The 24,887-nt window shown below is 39.7% G+C and overlaps 1 protein-coding gene across 1 annotated transcript in view; it reads right to left on the bottom strand.

Annotated features, from left to right (window-relative positions):
- Positions 1 to 24,887, bottom strand: part of DNAAF9 (dynein axonemal assembly factor 9) — a 169,592-nt gene that overhangs the window by 104,760 nt on the left and 39,945 nt on the right. The window contains exon 7 of the mRNA XM_052650925.1: positions 9,780 to 9,857. Within this exon, the coding sequence (XP_052506885.1) occupies positions 9,780 to 9,857 (78 nt within the window). The remainder of the gene's footprint in view (positions 1 to 9,779; positions 9,858 to 24,887) is intronic.

Genomic DNA, 24,887 nt, shown 5'->3' with positions numbered 1-24,887 from the left:
AACTTTCACTCTCCAAGGTCCCAGTCCTGGCTAAAAGAAGACAGATCTCAGTTGGCAGTTCCTTCGGGGCCTGGTTCCCACATCCTGCCCAGCTATCATTCCTGAGGGAGCCAGGCCCCCAACCTAACTGGCCCTCCATCTCCTCAGGTCGCTTAAATAGGGGAGACCAGATCTCACAGACTGTGACCAGACAGACACCCACTGCTGGTAGGCTGGACAGACAGGGATGGGGGAAGAGGTTCACTACTCAAGGCCTGGCCCACAGTTAGTGGAAGACCTTAGTGAGGGCTCTGGAGCCCTCTAGGAATGGGTGAGCTGGAGGGTCTCCAGAAGAAGGCCTGAATCTGCCTCTTAACTCACTCTCCACCTGGTGACTACCACACCATTGACGGCTGACTGAATCACTTCCCTAAGGGTCACTCATTGACAGCTGATTGCTGAGGGGTGGGGGTGGGAGGAGCAGGGCAGCACTGAGGCACCAACCAATGGCTGAGCAAGACCGCCTGCCTAGTTACAGGGTGTGGAGTAATGAGGTACAGTAATGGCTGCCTTTGTCTGTTGCAAGCACAAAGGAACTCTCTGGATTGACGAAATGTTGTAAAATTCAAATTGTGGTGATAATTGCATCGTTCTGTAAACTTACTAAAAATCATCGAATTGTATACTTAAAATGGGTAAATTTTGTGGTATATAAATTATATTTCAATAAAGCTTTTTTTCCTTTAAAAGCTATTTTTAAAAAGGACAATTGGCAGTCCTTGTTGAGAGGGAGTTATTTATCAGGCAATGTAAAGCTATTTACGAGACACTGTACCTAGTAAGTGTCAAAAGGGTTACAACAGTGAACTTTGTTCAAGGCCAAATTAGTTGACTTTAGTTAGAAGTTCAGTGGGTCAGAGGTGACCCAGAGCCCTTTTCTCCCTCATCCCCTCCTCCTAGGGGTAATGCAAATATGTACCTTACCTGCTGATTCTCCTCCATATACAACCCGCCTCCTTCCCCTATCCCAGCTGGTTTTAAGCGTCCTCTCTGAATTCATTCCTGTCACCAACCACTACACGCTGCTTTGTGTTCCTGGCTTTTCTTTAAGGCCTCATCCATCAGCTAATCCAAAATATCAGCTATGACTTGCTTGATCTTTGGCCTTATTTTGAAGTGACATCTTTGGCCCTATTTTGAAGTCACTGTTAATTTGTACTCAAATTGGATAGTAGTTTTCTTATTTTTAATAAACCAACCCTGCCCTTATATTTCTTTTGGTTGTGCACTTTCTTCATTGTTGCTCACAGTGATTCTCTAGTTGCAGCAAGCGGAGGCTACGTTGTGGTGAACGCTGAGGACCACAGGCTCTAGGCGCAGAGGCTTCAGCACTTGCAACACACAGCCTCAGTAGTTGTGGCAAATGGGCTTAGTTGGTCCTCAGCATATGGAATCCTCATGGACCAGAGATCAAACCTGTCTCCCCTGCATTGGCAGGTAGAATCTTATTCACTATATCACCAGGGAAGTCCCTGGATAGTAGTTTTCACTGGCCATCTCACACTGTGTAAGCGTACATGACAAGCACTTACCTTGCTTACAGCAGGCATTCTGTTTGCTGCACTAAAATTGACTGTCTGGATCTATGCTCTTTCCTACTCACCCCTTTAAGGATACACAAGTACTCAGACCTATGAACTCTGTGTTAACCATGCAACGACTCTACACCTAGCCTCAGGCATAAAGCACAATGAACCTCTGCTGAGAATACTGAGTGTACAGAATATTCTCAAGTGTCTTCACTATTTTGATGCCTAGATGATCTATATTTTATTTATGATATATATATTACATTACATGTAATAAATATTATTTATACTTATTATTTATATTTATCAATATTTATATTATTTATATTTACTATTATTATAGTCAGCAAAAACATGACCAGGAGCTGACTATGGCTCAGATCATGAACTCCTTATTGCCAAATTCAGACTTAAATTGAAGAAAGTAGGGAAAACCACTAGACCATTCAGATATGACCTAAATCAAATCCCTTACCATTATACAGTGGAAGTGAGAAATAGATGTAAGGAACTAGATCTGATAGAGTGCCTGACGAACTATGGACGGAGGTTCATGACATTGTACAGGAGACAGGGATCAAGACCATCCCCAAGAAAAACAAATGCAAAAGAAGCAAAATGGCTTTCTGTAGAGGCCTTGCAAATAGCTGTAAGAAGAGAAGAAAAGCCAAAAGCAAAGGAGAAAAGGAAAGATATACCCATTTGAATGCAGAGTTCCAAAGAATAGCAAGGAGAGATAAGAAAGCCTTCCTCAGTGATCAGTGCAAAGTAACAGAGGAAAATAGAATGGGAAAGACTAGAGATCTCTTCAAGAAAATTAGAGATACAGAGGCAACATTTCATGCAAAGATGGGCTCAATAAAGGGCAGAAATGGTATTGATCTCACAGAAGAAGAAGATGTTAAAAAGAGGTGGCAAGAATACACAGAAGAACTATAAAAAAAAAAGATCTTCATGTCCCCAATAATCACAGTGGTGTGATCACTCACCTAGAGCCAGACATTCTGGAATGTGAAGTCAAGTTGGCCTTAGGAAACATCACTACGAACAAAGATAGTGGAGGTGATGGAATTCCAGTTGAGCTATTTAAAATCCTGGAAGATGATGCTGTAAAAGTGCTGCATTCAATATGCCAGCAAATTTGGAAAACTCAGCAGTGCCCACAGGACTGGAGAAGTTTGCAGTTTTCATTCCAGTCCCAAAGAAAGGCAACGCCAAAGAATGCTCAAACTACTGCACAATTACACTCATCTCACATGCTAGTGAAGTAATGCTCAAAATTCTCTAAGCCAGGGTTCATCATGAACCGTGAACTTCCAGATGTTCAAGTTGGTTTTAGAAAAGGCAGAGGAACCAGAGATCAAATTGCCAACATCCAATGGATCACTGAAAAACCAAGAGAGCTCCAGAAAAACATCCATTTCTGATTTACTGACTATGCCAAAGCCTCTGACTGTGTGGATCACAACAAACTGTAGAAAATTCTGAAAGAGATGGGAATACCAGATCACCTGACCTGCTTCCTGAGAAATCTGTATGCAGGTCAACAAGCAACAGTTAGAACTGGACATGGAACAACAGACTGGTGCCAAATTGGGAAAGGAGTACGTCAAGCCTGTATATTGTCACCCTGCTTATTTAACTTATATGCAGAGTACATCAAGAGGAATGCTGGACTGGATGAAGCAGAAGCTGGAATCAGGACTGCCAGGAGAAATATCAATCACCTCAGATATGCAGATGACACCACCCTTATGTAGAAAGCTATTAAAGACCCTCCTGATCAAAGTGAAAGAGAGTGAAAAGGTTGGCTTAAAGTTCAACATTCAGAAAATGAAGATCATGGCATCTGGTCCCATCACTTCATGACAAAGAGATGTGTAAACAGTGGAAACAGTGGCTGACTTTATTTTTCTGGGCTCCCAAATCACTGTAGATGATGACTGCAGCCATGAAATTAAAAGACACTTACTTCTTGGAAGGCAAGTTATGACCAACTTAAATAGCATATTAAAAAGCAGAGACATTACTTTGCCAACAAAGGTCCATCTAGTCAAGGCTACGGTTTTTCCAGTGGTCATATATGGATGTGAGAGTTGGACTATAAAGAAAGCTGAGTGCCGAAGAAGTGATGCTTTTGAACTGTGGTGTTGGAGAAGACTCTTGAGAGTCCCTTGGACTGCAAGGAGATCCAACCAGTCCATCCTAAAGGAGATCAGTCCTGGGTGTTCATTGGAAGGACTGATGTTGAAGCTGAAACTCCAATACTTTGGCTACCTGATGTGAAGAGCTGACTAATCGGAAAAGACCCTGATGCTGGGAAAGATTGAAGGCAAGAGGAGAAGGGGATGACAGAGGATGAGATGGTTGGATGGCATCACCGACTCAATGGACATGGGTTTGGGTGGACTCTGGGAGTTGGTGATGGACAGGGAGGCCTGGCATACTGCGGTTCATGGGGCTGCAAAGAGTCGGACACAACTGAGCAATTGAACTGAACTGAATACCACTGTGTACTTCTCTATGCCCATTTTATATATGAGGAGACAGAGGTACTAAACAGTAAAGTGACCTGAGGATGCAATACTAACAACCAGAAAAAGTGAAAATATATCTAGGTGAGAGATACCTAGAGCCTGTATGGTTTCCACCAGACACATTATTCTCAAAATTTTTCCACTTGCATTTGTGGAAATGGATTCTGTGTATGGAGGTAGAATTGGTTTGTTAGATCTGATGATGAAGAAGGGAAAGTTTATCTGCTCAGACTCAAGGCCAAGTTCAGAAGACAGGCCCAGATACATATCAAGGTCAGATAAGCAGCAAAATTCTGTAAAATTCAAGAAATATGTCAGTGCGCTTTTACCCTTGCCCATTAGGGAAGGACCCTGAACTTCAGACAGGACTCTTGTCCCTAGGCTGGCATCCAGCAGTATCTGCTCTCAAATAACTTAAAGGGGGAAAAGAAGTTTAATTTCAAGTATTTTTAAGAATTATATAATAAATGTAAGAAAACAAAAATAAGTAAAATAATAATATTTTAAAAATATATAACCATACAAAAATAATAACCAGTAAGACTACCATCTGAAATTTCTAAGACACACAAATAAAAATTATTTTACAAAGATGGAAATATACTCTACTTTTTTACTTTTCTCACCAAACATATTTTGAACATCTTTCTAAATCAAATCTCAGAGCAGTCTGCATTTTCTCTTTGTGGGATCTGACCAAGAAGCAGGTAGCTGGAGGCAGTCTGGCCATCAAAGACTGGCCAGTGAGATTTAAGGCCTAGATGCTAATTCTGACTGTAAGGTTATCAGTCTTAGCAAAGAAAAAACACTTATGACCAGAAAAAGTATTTGGATAGTGAAGAGAAAAAGGGTTTTTAAAGAAAACTTTGGAGGCTATGGAGCAGCTGAGCAAGAGATGAGAGAGAAAAAAAAAAAGTAGATTTTAAGAGGAAATATAGGGACTTCTCTGGTGGTCCACTGGTTAGGAATCCATCCGCCAATGTAGGGGACACAGATTGATTGCTGGTCTGGGAGGATCCCACATACTGTAGGACAACCACAGTTGAGCCCGTGCACAACTGCTGAGCCTGCTCTAGAATCCACAAGCTGCAGCTGCTAAGCCCATGCTCCACAATGAGAAGCCACCACAATAAGCCTGCGTACTGCAACTGGAGAATAATTGCTTGTAGCAATTAGAGAAAGCCTGAAAACAGCAACAAAGACCCAGTACAGCCAAAAATAGATAAATTTAAAATGAACAGGTAATATGGGTATGGATTGGCTCCCTTTTTTTATAATATTTTATCAGCACAAGTCAGGACTGAAATTGCATTTTAACTTCTTTTGGTTGTTGGATTTGAATTTTATTAGCACATACAGATTCACCTCAGAGATCCCTTTACAAATTTATGGTCATTTTCATACATATTTATCATACTTAGGGTTTACTGAAGCTCCTGAATTTGTGGACTGATGTATTTCATCAATTTAGAAAGTTTTTGGATATTATCAACTTAAATTTATTGCCCCATTTTCTCTCTACTCTCCCTTCTGGGACTCCAATTATACTTGGACTCCAATGATTTACTATGTAGATCATCTGACACTGTTTGGCAGATACTGGATACTGTGCTCTGCCCTTTTTGTTCTTTTTCTCTCCGTCCTTCAGTTTAGAAACTTTCTATTGACTTATCTTCAAGTTCACTGAACTTTTCTTCATTGGTGTCTAATTTAATAAATTAGCCAACTTAATAAATCCCCCATTTTTATACCCTACATTTTTCATTTCTAGCATTTTCATTTGGTTCTTTTTATAGCTGTCAGGTCTCTGTTAAAATTCCTCATCTCTTCACATATGTTGTCCCATTTTCTTCCAGATTGTTTAGCACTTTCATCAATCATTTAAACTCCCCATTGGTCAATTCTAACATCTGGGTCTACTTCTATTGACTATTTCCTTTCTTGACCACATATCAAATTTTCTTGCTTCTTCTTATCTTATAATTTTAAAAAAACCCATATGCCAGATGTTTTGCATAAAAGAACAGTAAAACCTGACGTAAATATCACTCATCTCTAAGAAAGAGCCACTAGATCCCTCTCTTTCAATAGATCACTAAAGCAGAGAACTAAGTTAATCTGATCTGTAATTGATCAAGGCCTGGATCTTGTAACATTTGTTCAGTTCAGTTCAGTCGCTCAGTCGTGTCTGACTCTCTGCAACCCCATGAATGGCAGCATGCCAGGCCTCCCTGTCCATCACCAACTCCCGGAGTTCACTCAAACTCACGTCCATCGAGTCGGTGATGCCATCCAGCCATCTCATCCTCTGTCGTCCCCTTCTCCTCCTGCCCCCAATCCCTCCCAGCATCAGAGTCTTTTCCAGTGAGTCTACTCTTCGCATGAGGTGGCCAAAGTACTGGAGTTTCAGCTTCAGCATCATTCCTTCCAAAGAACACCCAGGACCGATCTCCTTTAGAATGGACTGGTTGGATCTCCTTGCAGTCCAAGGGACTCTCAAGAGTCTTCTCCAACACCACAGTTCAAAAGCATCAATTCGTCAGCGCTCAGCTTTCTTCACAGTCCAACTCTCATATCCATACATGACCACTGGAAAAACCATAGCCTTGACTAGATGGACCTTTGTTGGCAAAGTAATGTCTCTGCTTTTGAATATGCTATCTAGGTTGGTCATAACTTTCCTTCCAACGAGTAAGTGTCTTTTAATTTCACGGCTGCAGTCACCATCTGCAGTGATTTTGGAGCCCGAAAAAACAGTCTGACACTTTTTCCACTGTTTCCCCATCTATTTCCCATGAAGTGATGGGACCAGATGCCATGATCTTCGTTTTCTGAATGCTGAACTTTAAGCCAACTTTTTCACTCTCCTCTTTCACTTTCATCAAGAGGCTTTTTAGCTCCTCTTCACTTTCTGCCATAAGGGTGGTGTCTTCTGCATATTTGAGGTGATTGATATTTCTCCCAGCAATCTTGATTCCAGCTGGTGCTTCTTCCAGCCCAGTGTTTCTCATGATGTATTCTGCATTTGGTTTAAATTCAAACTTTGATAGTGATTTCACTCAGAGAACCTTCTGGAAATCTCTTTTCATTTCACAGCTAAGCTATCGGCTTTAGGAATTACAGACAATCTCTCCCTGCTTTACAAGCTGGCTATCAGCTTTTTGGGTGGCTAAGAAGTTCTCTTTGCTCTCCAGTCCCTTGGTTCTGTGTATGTAAAGAGATCCTTGTCTTGCTGCCTGTCCCTAGCCTTAAAAGGGCAGCTGCTTGTAACTTGAGAAGACTTGAAATGCTGCCAAAGGGTTGCTCTCAGCTCTCATCTCTAATCCAGGCTATAGCTGAGTATCAAGTGCTTCAGGCAAGATGGGTGGACTAACCTGAACACTTGTGAAGACCTATGGTATAGAGATGAGGGTAAGTGTTGACTCACTCACATATAGCCATTAAAAGGCCTTTAAAAGGTCAACTGATTTTTACTGATCCCTGTGTATGATAAATTTCTCTTCCTCATGCTGTTTCATCAAAAATTAGAACAGCATCCTATGAAGGGCCCTATTTTTCAGAAACAGAGTTCTTTGTGGTTTCTTTGCATCTTCAGCTCTCTAATTGATTTTAAACTACTATTTTGCTGCATATTCAGATTGTTTGGTTGTTAGGATGAGAAGAATGGTCTCCTTTGATTTTCTATATCCCTAACTTGGAGGGAAAAAATCATGGTCATTTTTATTTCTTATTTTATGAACAGCCAATTCTGGTTGTCTTCCAGTTCCCCACCACTGTATTTTTCTTACCAATTGGTAACAGCTCTCCATAATGTAGTGGGTATAAATACACTCAATCATATTTTGGTATAAGAAATACCATCTTACTTTATTCTTTCTAAATAAAACTAAATCTGGCTCTGAGCCCTCACTCTTCCTCTTAGATGGGAAGTCCACCCTCAGACATTAAAGGGGTTTCCTTTCACTTCTTCAAGATACCATCTAAGCATATGTAGCTCACTGGAAATTAGAGAACTATGAAAGGGTTTAGTCTACAGTTCATGATGATTACTGCTGTTGCTTCTTCAGTTGCATGTCACTGCTGTTCTAGGTGTAATTATAGATGTTCTCCGGGTGGTCCTATTCCACTGACTACGGAGATGATTGCAGTGTTCTCAAAACTACAATGCTATGCCTAGTCTCCATGTGTGACCTACAGCTCCCTCCTATTTAGGGCACTGCACACAAGTGGGGCATGGCTCCCAGATACTTTGCAGAAATTCCTAAATAACTTATTACTCTTAGTTGTCAGTACTTAAATTTTCTTTATCATTCTTAGTCTTTTTTTTCCTTCCTTTTTTTTTGGCTCGTGGGATCTATTTCCCTGACCAAGAACTGAACTCGGGCCCCCAGAAGTAGAAGCGTAGAGTCCTAATCACTGGACGACTAAGTAAATCCCATAATTCTTACACTTCTAATGTTATAAATTTTTTCACTTTTTCCCATAATTAGCCACACCATGGACTGATGATGATGATGACAATTAGGTCTTTTTAGGTAACAGAAGTTCAGGTTTTATTTTTCTCTTATATTCCTACGTTACTAGAAACGTTTAAATAGAATGGATGTTCAATTTTATCTAGTGTCTTTTTGGCGTCTATGGAATCATCATAAATTGTTCCAAGGAGAAAAATTAGTACAGTGATTAACAGATTTCTGGTATTAAACTAAATATTAAATGCTTAATATACCCTACTTTATCATAGAATGTTCTTTTAGTTCTTTTAGTATGATACTATTTGCTGACACTTTACTTAAAATATACGCATTGATATTTGTAAGTGAAACTGATGTGTAGTTTTCATTATTTGAATTGTTTTTGTCTTTGGAATTATTTGGGGTCTTACTTTGACAGTTAATATCGTTAAAAGGCTACATTTAAGCTGTTCTTTTTCCATGGATATCCATCCATGACTGCTGAGACATACTACTGAGCTGTTTAAACAAGTACCTATCTATATTTTAGTTTTGTTTGTTGCTCCTTGTTACAAATTGTTTTGCCCATCATGAATTTTTTTCTTCAAAGTTCAGACAAAAAATTAAAGCCTGATCCTTTAATCTAGGAGTCAGCAAATTACAGCCTGTTGGCAGACCATTTATTTTTGTAAGTAAAGTTTCCCTGGAATACAGACATAACCATTCATTAAAGCATTGCCTACAATGGTATTGTTGAACAGTTCAAACAAAGACACAGGGCTCACAAGGTCTAAAATGCTATTATCCACCTCTTAACAGAAAAACGCTGCCAACCCCTAATACTTAATTCCTTTAAGACATATCCTAACTTCTTAGTCTTTTCATTAGATCTTTTCATTCAGAGAAGGCATCCTCTGGACTGTTTTTCTAAAGTCTAGCCCAACAGAAAGAATGTCTTTAGGTGAAAACCTAAACCTTGAACAAGGCAGGGAGCCTTGGTTTCATCTTAGGTGGTTTCTCAGAGTTAAAGAGGCCATATCTCTTTTCTAGGTCCTCTTTCACTCCCAAGGAGTTCAAGATAACAATCAAGGAAGAAACTGCTCAATTCTTTAACTAAATGCAAACTAAAATATATTCTGCATCTCTACAAGTTATATATCATTAGTAGGTTACTGAGCTGGTTATAATATATATATGTCAAATACAGTGTGGCTCTTTACCTCGGAAAGCAAACTCTCCAGGGACACAGGATCCATCTTGCTGTAGACATTCCATAGATTCAAACTCACATCTTGCAACTGTAATACAAGGGGGAAAACACTGAAATAACTGAGTCGGTATCATTAGGACAATCAGAATTATTTTCTGACAGTTAGAAATGGTTTTCTTGGTGAATAATATATCAAAACTTCGTCAATTATCAGAACCTATACATACTTGATAAATGTGTCCCATTGAAGGAAATTATCTTTTCAGATTCAGAGACTTTAGTATATCTTTTGAATATCATTGATGGGCAAATACATATACACATACAAACATACATACAAATATATTTTGAATTCACTTAAAATAAAACTTTAATTAGAATAATATATTCTTACAGTTTAAAAAAATCAAGTACTAGTATTAAAGGCCTGTAATGAAAAAATTTTAATCCCTACTTCAATCTTCCATAAACTGCCACTTGTCTCAATCCTCAGAGGCAACCACTTTGAAGTCTTTTAATGTTTTCTTTCTGGTAATTACTTCCATATTTTGATATAAGCATCTACCACTATCTCTTCATTTTCAATTCAGAAATTAAATACTGACTTATCACAAAGATGTAGCTCTGCTATACTTATCCCCATTCTCACTTTTTCTCACACACATACCTAATACCATGATATGACTTTTCTGGCTATACTAATAGTTATTATTTATAATATTAAAGATATATATGTAATATATATATAAAATTTACTGCACGCCTAGTACATACCATACTCCTATTTACTTTCTTAAACAAATTTCGTTTTTCCAAAAGCTACCAACAGCTGTTTTAACTTGTATTATTAAAAAAAAAATCAATCCTAAATTTTTTTCTACCTTCCCCACTTAATTTGCTCACAGTTAATCTCCTTACACTAGTTTCTCAATAGCAACACTACTGTAATTTGGGGGCCAGTTATTTCTTTGATGTGAGGGGACGCCCTTGCATTGTCTTGTGCAACATCCTCGGTCTCTTACTCACTGGATGCCTGTAACAATAACCCTCCCTGTCTAGGCAAATCAAAAGCATGTCCAAATATTGGGGGGAGGAGAGGGATGAGACAGCAAAATCATTCCAATTGAGAACTACTGGTTTAAAGATATCAGATAATCTATCTCTTTCTTCCAGCTTCATTCTGAGGCTCTCACATGATGGATTTGATCCCGTGGCTTAATTTGTCTCTTCCTTGGCTGACTTCCTTGTGTGTTAGAGCACATCCTTCAATAGCTTTCTAAGAAAAGATTAATGGAAGGAAAAAATTTTTTTGAGTTTTAAAATGTCTTTATTCTGTCCTATGACTGATTTGGCAATCATTGATGTTCTTTCTAGTCAGCAGAAACAAGACCAAGGGCTGAATATGGCTCAGATCATGAACTCCTTATTGCCAAATTCAGACTTAAATTGAAGAAAGTGGGAAAAACCACTAGACCATTCAGGTGTGTGGAAAGAAGAGAAGCAAAAAGCAAAGGAGAAAAGGAAGACAGACACATTTAAATGCAGAGTTTCAAAGAATAGCAAGGAGAGATAAGAAAGCCTTCCTCAGTGATCAATCCAAAGAAATAGAGGAAAACAACAGAGTGGGAAAGACTAGAGATCTTTTCAAGAAAATTAGAGATACCAAGGGAACATTTGATGCAAAGATGGGCTCAATGAAGGACAGAAATGGTATGAACCTAACAAAAGCAGAAGATATTAAAAAGAGGTGGCAAGAATATACAGAAGTAGTACACAAAAAAGATCTTCATGACCCAGATAACCACAAATGTGGGTTCACTCCGGGAGTTGGTGATGGACAGGGAGGCCTGGTGTGCTCCGGTTCATGGGGTCGCAAAGAGTTGGACATGACTGAGCCACTGAACTGAACTGATGCTCTTTCCATTCTTTTGGATTCTTCAGTCTCTCTGTGCTTCATTCACCTTGGATGGTTTCCACTGCTATGGCTTCAAAATCATTAATCTTCTTTGGCAGGGTCTAAGTAAATGTTACTGCCATCTAGTATATTTTTCATCTTAGATATTGCAATTTTCACTTCTAGAAGTTCTATCTGGGTCCTTTTTATATTTTCTATTTGTTTAACCCATTCAATCTTTCCTCTAGCTTCTAGAGCATATGGAATACAATGAGAATAACTGTTTTATGTCCTTGTCTGCTAATTCTAACGTTTCTGTCCATTTCAGGTCAATTTTGATTGACTGATTACCTTATTATCAGTCATATATTCCCACTTACCTGTAAACTGATAATCTTTGGATCCCAGACACTGTGAATTTTACCTTGTTGGATGCCAGGTATTTTCACATTCCTACATATATTCTTGTGCTTTATTCTGGAATGCAGTTACTTTAGAACAGTTTGATCCTTTCAGGTCTTACTTTTATAAATTGTTACGAGGGTCCAGAGCAGTGCTCATACTAGGGCTGATTATTCCCCACTTACTGAGACAAAACCCTGCTGAAGACTTTATCCAATGCCCCTTATGAATTATGCATTTTTTGAGTCTAACTGGTGGGAACAGGCACTATTCCCAGCTCTGAGCATGCATCAGGAAATGTTCTGGAATAATTTCACCTGTTTTTTTCTTCCTCCAGCTTCAGTGGTTAAATCACACAAGAGCACATATATCAATACTCTGTTGAATACTTGGGATGTCAGAGGAGGAGGAAAGAGGAATCTTCACAGATCTTGGGAGTTCTGTTTTTGGGGAAATCTTTCCTCTTTAGTACTCTAGATGCTTTGGTCTCATCAGAATCTTAGCAGCATCTACTCAGCTCAAGAAGTACATTGGGATCTACCTGGGTACCCCCTTCCTATGCCATGGCCTGGAAATTTTCTCAAAGTACAGTTGATCCTTGAGTGACATGGCTGTTAATGCTAACATGGGAGAATCGACGCTCTCTGCAAATGAAAAGCCACGTATAAAGCTTGCAGTCAGCCCTCTGTAAAAGCAATTCTGCATTCATGGTTCTGTGTCAGTGGATTCACCTCACTGTGGATCACGTATTATAGTACTTACCACTGAAAAAAAAAATCTGTGTAAGTGAACCTATGCAGTTCAAACTCCTATTTTGTTGAAGGTCAACTGTAGTAAGCTAGGACAATCCTGGGGTTCATCTTGTCTACTTCTCTCTCTCAAGGGAATTACCTCCTTGCCGGATGTCTAGTGTCTTGAAAACCATTTTTATCATGTTTAATGTTAGTTTAATGTTTGTTTGTTTTGGTTGGGGAAGGAGAGAAATCAAATTTCTGTTGTCTTATTGTACAAGACTAATTTTTTCTGCCTGGAAGCTTTTTATGATATTAATTCTTTTTGTTTAAAAAAAGCACAGACAGATTTAAGCTTTTTTAAAAATCTCACTGATTCTTGCTAAGCGATTTAATTTAAAAGCTTTTGTTTCTCATTATCACTGGAAATGTTTACTTCTGTTTTTAAGTTTCCTCCCTTCTGGTATCTCTGTTCTATCCTTCTAGACCTCCTACTTAACGGATATCAAACCTCATGGATAAGTTCTCGTAAGATTTTAAAGTTTTTTCTCATATTTTCTTTTATTTCTAAAGTTTTTAATTTTGAGATTTTCCTAACTTTACCCTCCCAATTTCTGTTAATTTTATCACTTATAACTTTCCAGAGCTCATATTTTCCTTATATTCATTTATCACAAAATAACTCTTGTTCTATGGTAATCAAATCTTACATTTCTCCAGGCATCCTAAACAGAGTTTTATATCTTAACTTTCTCCCTGTATCTTAAATTATCTTTGTGTCATATTAAGAATTTTTTGAAAGTCTTGATTTTTTCTTTCAAATTACAGGTGATTTACTCCAATGTGTGGTGAGTTTTCACTGCCTGTTTATATTTTCAAAAAAATGTTGATGGGAAGCTTTCTGCTCTTAGCAGAGCTTATCAAGTACCAGTAAGTTTTATAGCAGAGTAGACATGTAAGAGGCAGTTATAGGATCTCTACTCCCTCATGTTCTAAATACCAAAATGTAGAGAGCTTTACTCTCAGGCATCAAAAGCTACACTACCCAATTCGTTACCTTTGTTTTCCAGTTTCCATAAAGAAACTCCACCCACTCACTGTGTTCCTTGTCTTTCCTACTAAGGAGGTGGCAGTTGGTAAATGTCTGGTTGCTTGTCACTCTGCGAGGTGGGAAGGACAACACACACTATTACATAACCTTCACTTTTGATATCACCATTTTCCATTCTCTATCCTCCATTTTATTATCTTCTTCCTTATTGATTTGACCTATTTGGCTCCCTTCTCTATAAAGAGCAACAGTTTTACAAATGTGCCAACTGATGAGACTTTTGAGGTACTGAACTTGATTTCCATTTTTTAAATTTATTTAAGTACAGTTGATGTACAAAATTATACAACTTACAGGTATACAATACAGTGATTCACAACTTGAAAGGTTATACTACATTTATAGTTATAAAATACTGGCTATATTCCCTGTGTTGTACAATTCAACTCTGTAGCTTATCTTCAATATAACAGTTTGTACCTCTCATTCCCCTACCCCTATACTGCCTTCCCCTACTTCCCTGTTCCCTCTGGTAACCACTAGTTAGTTCTTTGTACCTGTGGGTCTGTTTCTTTTCCATTTTATTTATAGTAGTGTTGTATTTTTCAGATTGCACATATAAGTGATACCATAAGTGCCTGTCTTTGACTTACTTCATTCAGTTTAATACCCTCCCAAGTGCACCCATGTTGTTGCAAATTTTCATTTTTTATGGCTAAGCAGTATTCCACTGTATATATACACACATACATACATATACCATATCTTCTTTCCATTCTTCTATTGATCAACACTTAGGTGGTTTCCATATATTGACAATGGGCTTTCCAGGTGGCACTAGTGGTAAAGAACCTGCCTCCCAGTGGAGGAGACATAAGAGCTGCAGGTTCTATCTCTGGATCGGGAAGATACCCTGGAGGAGGGCATGGCAACCCACTCTAGTATTCTTGCCTGGAGAATCCCCATGGATAGAGGAGCCTGGTGGGCTACTGTCCATAGGGTCACAAAGAATCAGACACGACTGAAGTGACTTAGCACACGTATATTGACAACTGTAAATAATGTTGCTATGAACATTGGGGTGCATGTATTGAGTCAGCAGTTTGGGTTTACAACTAAATAATGTTGCTATGAACGTTAGGGCGCATGTATTGAGTTAGCGGTTTGGGTTTACAACTGTAAATAATGTTGCTATGAACGTTGGGATGCATGTATTGAGTTAGTGGTTTTGGGTTTACATATACATGTACATATATATATAATCCAGTAATTCCCTAGGAGTGGAACTGCTGGGTTATATGGTAGTTATATTTTTAGCTTTTTGAGGAACTTCCATACTGTTTTCCACAGTGACTGCACCAATTTATATTCCTACCAACAGTGTATGTTATGTTCCCATTTCTCTACATCCTCACCAACATTTGTGTTCTTTTTGATGTCATGCTGACAAATAAGAGGTGAAATCTCATTACGGTTTTGATTTGCATTTCCCTGGTGACTAGTGATGTTGAGCACCTTTTCACATGCTTGTTGGCCATCTGTACGTCTTCTTTGGTTAAAGTCTCTTTAGGTCTTCTACCCATTTTTGGATTTTTTCTTTTATGTGGAGTTCTATGAGCTGTTTACGTATTTTGGATATTAACTCTTATCAACCGTATCATCTGCAAGTATCTTCTCTTATTCACAAGGTTGTCTTTATTTTGTGGATGGTTTCCTTTGCTGGGCAAAAGATTTTAAGATTAATTAGGCCCAATTTCTCTATTTTTGCTTTTATTTTCCTCGCTTTAGGAGGCAGATCCAAAAACCTATTGCCACAATTAATGTCAGAGTGTTCTGCCTAGGTTTTCCTCTAGTTTGTTTCCAGTCTCACACTTAGGTCTTTAGCCCACTTTATTTTTGTATATGGTGTTAGAGAATGTTCTGATTTCATACTTTTACACACAACTGTCCAGTTTTCCCTATTATCTACTGAAGAGACTGTCCTTTCTCCATTGTATATTCTTGCCTCTTTTGTTGTAGATTAACTGACCTTAAGTGCATGGATTTAACGCTGAGCTCTCTATTGTGTTTCATTGATCTATGTGTGTCTGTATGTCAGTATTAAGACATACTGCTATTATTACTGTAGTTTTGTAGTACAGTCTGAAGTCAGGGACTGTGACCCTTCCAGCTCTTTTTCTCAAGACCATTTTGGCTATTTGGGGTATTTTGTATTTTCATACTGGTGGCTCAGACGGTAAAGGGTCTGTCTACAATGTGGGAGACCTGAGTTCGAGCCCCAGGTTGGGAAGATCACCTGGAGAAGGAAATGGCAATCCACTCTAGTACTGTTGCCTGGAAAATCCCATGGACAGAGGAGCCTGGTACGCTACAGTTTATGGGGTTCCAAAGAGTTGGACACGACTGAGTGACTTCACTTCTACAAATTTTAGAAATATTTGTTCTACTTCTGTGAAAGACACTGGTATTCTGACAAGGATTACATTGAATCTGTATATTGCCTTGGATAAGTATAGTCATTTTAACAATATTAATTCTTCCAATCAAAGAACATAGTATATTTTTCCATTTGTGTTGTATTTAATTTGCTTCACCAATGTCTGTTTCCTGAGTTCTTTTATCTCCTGAGGTACATTTATTCCTAAGTATTTCATTCTTTTTGATGAGATGGTAAATGGGGTTGTTTCCTTAATTTCTCCTTGTGATAGTTAACTGTTAGTATATGGAAATGCAACAGATTTTTGTGTATTAACTTTGTATCCTGCAACTTCACCAGCTTCACTGATGAGCTCTAGTAGATTTCTGGTAGCATCTGCAGGATTTTCTACGTAGAGAACTATGTCATCTGCAAACAGTGACAGCTTTACTTCTTCCTTTCCAATCTTGATTCCTTGTTTTTGGTCATGTATGGCCTTTATTATGTTGAGGTATGCTCCCTCAGTGTGCACTTTCTGGAGGTTTCTCTTAAATCATAAACAGATGTTGTATTTTGTTAAAAGCCTTTTCTGCATCTACTGACTTTTTTTTTCATGTTGTTAATGTGATGTATCACACTGATTGATGTACGGATACTGAAAATTTCCAGTGATAGGTCCTATGTGATCATGATGTAGGATCCTTTAACTGCGCTTTGCATTCAACTGAAAATTTTGTTGACAATATCTACACCTATGTTCATTACTAATATCAGCCTGTTATTTTCTTCTTCTGTGACATCTTAGTCTAATTTTGCTATTAGGTGATGCTGGCCTCAGAGAATGATTCTGGAAGTGTTCTCTGCAATCTTTTGGAATAGCTTCAGAAGGATAGGTGTTAACTCTTCAAATGTTTGGTATAACTTACCTGTGAAGACATCTGGTCCTGTTCTATTATTTTCTGGAAGGTGTTTGTGTGTGGTTTTTTATTTTTAGACTGATTAATTAATACTGGTAACTGGTTTGTTCATATTTTTAATTTCTTGGGAGACTGTACCATTCTAAGAATTGGTCCATTTCTTCTAGTTTGTTCACTTTACTGGTATGTGGTTGTTGTAGTGGTCTCGCATGATCCTCTGTATTTCTGTGGTGTTGGTTGTCACTTCCTTTTCACTTCTCACATTACTGATCTGGACCCTCTCCCTTTTTTTCTTGATGAATCTGGTTAAAGACGCAACAATTTTATTTTTTCAAAGAGCCAGCTTTTAGTTTAACTGATCTTTCCTATTTTTATTTAGTCTCTATTTCATTTAGTTCTACTGTCTTTATGATTTTTTTCCTTCTACTTACTTTGGGATTTGTTTGTTGTTCTTTCTATAGTTCCTTTAGGTGTAAGGTGGGCTTTCCTGATAGTTCAGACAGTAAAGCATCTGCCTGCAATGCGGGAGACCTGGGTTCGATCCCTGGGTCGGGAAGACCCCTAGAGAAGGAAATGGCAACCCCCTCCAGTACACTTGCCTGGAAAATTCCATGGATGGGGGAGCCTGGTAGGCTACAGTCCACGGGATCGCAAAGAGTCGGACATGACTGAGCAATTTCACTCACACTGGTAGGTTGTTTGAGATTTATCTTGTTTCCTGAAGTAAGCTTGTTTTGGTACAAACTTCCCTCTCAGAACTGTTTCTGCTGTGTCCCATAGATACTGATGGCTCAGATAGTAAAGAATTTGCCTTCAAGGCAGGAAACCCAGGTTTGATCCCTGAGTCAGGAAGATCCCTGGAGAAGGAAATGACTACCAACTCCAGTATTCTTGCCTGGAAAATTCCACGGACAAAGAAGCCTAGCAAGCTACAGTCCATGGGGTTGCAGAGTCAGACATGACTGAGCAACTAACACTTTCACTATAGATACTGAGGTTTCCCAGGTGGCGCTAGTGGTAAAAAACCTGCCTGCCAGTGGGGGAGACAAAAGAGACACTGGAGGAAAGCACGGCAACCCATTCCACTATTCTTGCTCGGAGAATCCCATGGACAGAGGAGCCTGGTGGGCTACAGGCCATAGGGTCACAGAATCAGACACGACTGAAGTGACTCAACACACTCAGCATACAGAATGGTATTGAACTGTCATGTTTTCATTTTCATTAGGCTCTAAGGCTATGGTTTTTCCAGTGGTCATGTATGGATGTGAGAGTTGGACTGTGAAGAAAGCTGAGCACCGGATACTTTTGAACTGTGGTGTTGGAGAAGACTCTTGAGAGTCCCTTGGACTGCAAGGAGATCCAACCAGTCCATTCTGAAGGAGATCAGTCCTGGGTGTTCTTTGGAAGGAATGATGCTAAAGCTGAAACTCCAGTACTTTGGCCACCTCATGCGAAGAGTTGACTCAAAAGATTCTGAGGCTGGGAGGGATTGGAGGCAGGAGGAGAGGATGACAGAGGATGAGATGGCTGGATGGCATCATCGACTCGGACGTGGGTTTGAGTGAACTCTGGGAGTTGGTGATGGACATGGAGGCCAGGCATGCTGCGGTTCATGGGGTTGCAAAGAGTCGGACACGACTGAGCGACTGAACTGAATTTCTGATTTCCTCTTTGATTTCTTCAGTAATCCATTTGTTGTTAAGTAACATATTGTTTACCCTCCATGTGTTTTGAAGATTTTGCCATTTTTCTCCCCCCCTTGCAGTTGGTTTCTAGTCAGTATTGTGGCTGGAAAAGATGCTTGATATGATTTCAATTTTCTTCACCAAGACTTGTTTTGTAGCCTAGTATGTGACCTATCCTCCAGAATGTTTCACGTAGACTTGAAAAGAATGTGTTTTCTGCTGCTTTCGGATGAAATACTCTTACCAAATAAGTCCGTTTGGTCTAATGTGTCATTTAAGGGCAGTGCTTCCTTACTGATTTTCTGTCCAGATGATCTGTCCATTAATGTAACTGAGGTGTTCAAATTCTCCTCTATTATTGTGTTACTGTCAATTTCTCCCTTTCTGTCCATTAATATCTGATATATGTGTTTCAGGCAGTTTAGTTGCTCAGTCGTGTCCAACTCTTTGCGACCCCATGAACTGCAGCACAGCAGGCCACCCTGTTCATCTCCAGCTGCCAGAGTTTACCCAAACTCATGTCCATTGAATCAGTGATGCCATCCAACCATCTCATCCTCTGTCATCCCGTTTTCCTCCTGCCCTCACTCTTTCCCAGCAGCAGGGTCTTTTCCAGTGAGTCAATTCTTCGCATCAGATGGGCAAAGTATTTCAGTTTCGGCTTCAACATCAGACCTTCCAATGAACACCCAGGACTGATCTCCTTTAGGATGAACTGGCTGGGTCTCCTTGTAGTCCAAGGGACTCTCAAGAGTCTTCTCCAATACCACAGTTCAAAAGCATCAATTCTTCAGTGCTCAGCTTTCTTTATAGTCCAACTCTCACATCCAAACATGACTACTGGAAAAACCATAGCCTTGACTAGACCTATTTAGTTGCTCCTATATTGGGTGCAGATATAACTGTCATATCTTAGTGCATTGATCCCTTGATTATCATGTGGTATCCTTCTTTATCTCTTACAACAGCATTTATTTTAGGGCTTATTATTGTCTAAGTATTGCAATCCTGGCTTTGATTTCTATTTGCATGGAATATCTTTTTCCATCCCCTCACTTTCAGTCTGTGTCTATAAACCTGAAGTGGTCTCTTCTGGGCAGTATACACTCACACACACACACATATGTCTTGTTCTTGTATCCACTCAGCTATTCTGTGTCTTTTGATTGGAGCATTCAGTCCATTTACATTTAAGTTAATTATTGATATGTATGCTCTTATTGCCACTTTGTTATCTGTTTTGGGGTTACTTTTGTAGGCCTTTTCCCCCTTCCTTCTTTCTGTTGTGATTTAGTGACTATCTTTAGCGTTATATTTGGATTTTTTTTTGTGTGTGTATATCTATTACAGACTTTTGGTTTGTGGCTATAACAAGGTTTTTAATATAACGTTCTATGTACACTTGATAGTTTTTAAGTTTTTGATCTCTTAATTTCAAATTCATCTTAATAATCCCACAGTGTATACTCTCTTCCCCTCCCAATTACTATTTTCAGTATCACATTTTACATCTAATTGTTTTGTGTACCCTTTAACTGTTTATTGTGCGTATCTGTAGATGTTGTGGATTTCACTACTTTCATCTTTAAACTTTCCTATTAGGTTCATGCATGGATGATTTCCTATCTTTATTGTATGTTTTCCTTTATCTTTTTCATTTCAGAATTTTCATGTTTTTAGAGTCATAGCCTTTTCTTTTTTCACCTAGAGAAGTTCCTTTAACACTTGTTGTAAAATTGGTTTGGTGAACTCTTAGCTTTTGTCTACAAAGCTTTTACTCTCGCCGATAAATATGAATGAGAGCCCTATTGTGTAGCATATTGAACTTAGCACTTCCTTCTGGCCTGCAGGGCTTCTGATTAAAAGTCAGCTGACAGCCTTATGGGAGTTCCCTTGTATGTTATTTGTTCCTTCTGTCTTGTTACTTTTAATATTCTCTCTTTAAATTTTACATTTTGATTACAATGTGTCTTCGTATGTTCCTTTTTGGGTTAATCCTATATGCACTTCCTGGTCTTGAAGGACTGTTTATGGCTATTAAGTTTTTGGCTATTAAGTATTCAGGGATATTCTTAGCACCTTTCTTTCTAAGACTCCTAAAATGCAAATATTAGTGTGCTAGATGTTGTCCCAGAGGTCTCTTATATGTCATTTCATTCTTTTTTCTGTTCAGCATCAGTGATTTCCACTACTTTGTCTTCCAGCTCGCTGATCCATTCTGTATCATTTAATCTGATGATTCCTTCTAATGTATTTTTCATTTTAGTTGTATTCTTCTATAGCTGTTCTTTTTATGTTCTCATTGTTTAAAACTTAGTTTTTTGCTCTGTGCATCTATTCTTCTCTCACATTTTTTGATCATTTTTACAATCACTACCTTCACTCTTTCTTGGGAAGACAAGCTTTTCATTTGTCTTCTGGGTTTTTTTCCTATTCCTTTGACTGGAACATGTCTGTCATTTCATTTTGCCTAAGCTGCTGTATGTATTATTTATCTGGTGGGTTAGTTATGTTTCCTGACTTTAGAGAAGAGGCCTTCTGTAGGAGACATTCTATGCATCTCAGCAGTGCATACCCCTCTCATCACCCAAGCTATATGTTCCAGGGGTTTCCCTATGTTGGCTGCATGGGTCCCTCTCTTGTGGAGGGCTATTTGGGTGATGTGATAAGACTTTGTTGGCACCTGGTCCAGTTGGGTTTACCAGGCCCTCCCTTATGCAGAGACTGCTGGCTGCAGGTTGGTGGGCTGGAGAACCTCAGGGAGCCTCAGGACTCATGCTGGTTCATTGGTAGGAAGAGTCAGGATCCATTAGACTCTAAGACTGTTAGTGGGTGAAGCCAGGTCCTGGGGTTAGTGCCAGACTACTAACAGGTAGATCTGGGTCCTGGAGTCTGGTTTCCAGGCCCAGGGATCTCAGAGCTGGTGTCAGATTACTGGGAGGGGGGGTGACAGTTGCGTTTGTGGTTCAGGGTATCCTAAAGCTTGTATTTGCTTCTTAGTGTGGGCAGGGCCAGGGTCAACGTGGTCTTAAGTCAGGGTTTGGCCTGCTTTGGGCAGGCTGGATTCATAGGCTGTGGAAGTCTGGTTTTTCTGCATTTGGTGTCTGACCCCTGATTGATGAGGCTGGTCCAGAGGCCACAGAAGGCTTCCTGAAGGGCAGGGTCAGGGATCAGGGGATCCTGGAACTGGTGCCTTCTCACTGGTGGGTGAGGCTGGGTCTTGGCCTCTGGTGGGCAGGGATAAGTCTAAAGGTGGTTGAGAACTCAGGAAATCTTTAGGTAGCCTGCTTGCTGATGGATGGGGCTGTTCCTCCACCCAGTTCGTTTCATCTGAGGTGTCCCACCACTGGCTTCTACATGTTTATGAGGCCAGGTCTTGGTGCTAACGAGCAAAAGGGAGGATTCTACAATGGTGCCCATTACCACCAGTGTCCACGTGGCAGAAGGGCACATCCAAGGAATGGCTGCCACCATCATCTATATCCCCAGGGTGAGCTGCAATTGCCTCTTGCTTCTCTGGGACACTCCCCAACACCAGCAGATAAGTCTGGTCCAGGGTTCCATCAAATGACTGCTTTTGTCCTGAGTTCTGGAGTGTATGATACTTTGTGTATGCCCTGTAAGAAAGAAATCTCTATTTCCCTCAGTCCTGTGGGACTCCTGAAATTAAGCCCTGCTGACCTTCCAAGTCAAATGCTCTGGCAGCTTATCTTCCCAGTGCAGCTCTGCCAGGCTGCAGAGGCCACCATGGAGCTCAGAACTCTCACTGCTCTACGAGAACCTCTGCAATGTAGTAACTCTCCAGCTGTAGGTCACCTACCTGAGGAATGGGACTTGACTACATCAGAAGTCCATCCTTCCTACCTGTCTTGTGGTTCATTCCTTATGTCTTTAGCTGTACCAGGTCTTTCCTGGTAGGTTATGGTCTTTTTTTCATCAATGGTTGTTCTGTAAATAATTGTGATTTTGGTGTGCTTGGGAGAGGGGATGAGCTCAGGGTCCTTATACTCCCCATTTGGCAATCTCCCTGATTTCTATTTTGAAATTCAAATCTTAATTCTACTAGTGAATTTCAAGACTTATAATAATATTTCCTCTTATGCCATCCACCTCTCTTTTAAATTCTGCTTGCTCTAAATACCACATCTTGCCTCTCTTTCTAAAAACTGCATGCTTGAAAAGTACAAACGATATATTTCTCAATTTTTATTTTATTTCCTAGAGAAAATATTTTTTTAAATCATGCTGATCCATCCCTGCAACTAATATGCTATGGTCTCTTTCTTATCTTTTCAATTTTTTCACAGGGTTTATTCTACTTTTCAGTACAAAAAATTTTATGTTTGTCCATTAGCAGGTGAATGAATGCTTACTCTATAGTTATTATTCAGAAGTTTGCTTTTAGAATTCTCCCTTGAAGAGTTGGTTAATGTAAATTTACATTACCAGATCACACAGTTCTAGTAGCTGGAGAGTAAGAAGGAAGTTGGAGATAGGGAAAGCCCTAGCAGAGGAACTACCCTGTACTGCTTCCAGGAAGAAACAGTTCTCTGTATCCATAACTTAGTCTGGCCCAGCCTAAATATCAAGTAAATGCTATAAGAGTCTGGCTTCCTTTCTCATGCTGGCACCTACCACAACAGGGACAAAACATCCTCTGAGTTAAGGGTTTTCCTCTGGGTATAAGCATCAATAAAAGAGAAGTTTAAAAAATTAAGTTATATCTGTAGTTCTCCTCCTAGCTTTCAAAGGAGGCAGGAACTTTTCTGGCTCAGGCAGTCATCAGGCCTCTAATATGTGAATCAGAGAGAAGCAGACAGTATGATGACAGAGTTGATCACTAGGCCAAACTGCTGCCTACCTTAAAGGTCAAGGAAGGACAAGGTAAGGAAGAGAAGAGAGGTGAGGGAAAATGAGACTGGGACCAAGAAAAGTATAAGGGCAGGATCTAAAACAAGGGATTCTCAGAGAAGAGTTACAGTAATAACTTATACTATATGATGTATGCTGTTTCCTCCTCACTGCCCCTAAAAACACCACCCTCCAGGAAAAAATCTACATTACCTATAAAAGTTTTTCTGAAAGGGAATTTTGTTCCTTTGGGATCTGACTTCATGATTTGATGCACCTCAAGGCAGGAGCCAGGGGCCTGCCCTACTTGAGCTGCATGAATTGTGGAGCTTCCAAGTACACTGCTTTCCAAGTACCTAGTGGTAGCCCAGGGGTTAGAAGCATGGGGTCAGAAGCCTGACTTTCTGGACTGGGCTTTAGCCCTGCCACTCACTGGCTACTAGTTCTGTGAGCTGGGAAATTCATTTAAACTTTCTGTAAAATAGGGATGGTAACAGGACCTACTTCAGAGGGTGATTGTAGGAATTAAAGTTAATTCATGGGCTTCCCTGGTGGCTCAGCTGGTAAAGAATCCGCCTGCAATGCAGGAGACCTGGATTCAATCCCTGGACTGGGAAGATCTCCTGGAGAAGGGAACGGCTACCCACTCCAGTACTCTGGCCCAGAGAATTCCTGGACTGTATAGTCCATGGGGTTGCAAAGAGTCGGACACGACTGACTTTCACTTTCTTTCCAAATTAATTTATACAAAATGCTGAGAACACAGCCTGGCATTTACAAGACAGAATAAACACATAGTTTATACAATTAACTGAAAATAAACATTACCATTATCACTAAAAATTTTAAGGTTCTTCTCTATGTCCTATGGCATGCCTCCTTTCAAATCCCTATTCTAAATTGTGTGTGCTCAGTTGTGTCCAACTCTGCAACTCCATGACTGTAGCCTGCCAGGCTACTCTGTCCATGGAGTTTTCCAGGCAAGAATACTAGAACAGGTTGCCATTTCCTGCTCCAGGGGATCTTCCTGACCCAGGGATAGAACTCATGTATCTTGTGTCTCTTGCATTGGCAGGCAGATTCTTTACCAACTGTGCCACCTGTGAAGCCCCCTTCTTCCAAATTTTAGGGTGTTAACTGCTGTCAGGGGCAGCTCCCACAGCCTTGT

Source organism: Budorcas taxicolor, chromosome 13, assembly GCF_023091745.1.
Source record: "Budorcas taxicolor isolate Tak-1 chromosome 13, Takin1.1, whole genome shotgun sequence".
NCBI lineage: Eukaryota > Metazoa > Chordata > Mammalia > Artiodactyla > Bovidae > Budorcas > Budorcas taxicolor.
This window is presented reverse-complemented; position numbering and strand designations above follow the sequence as displayed.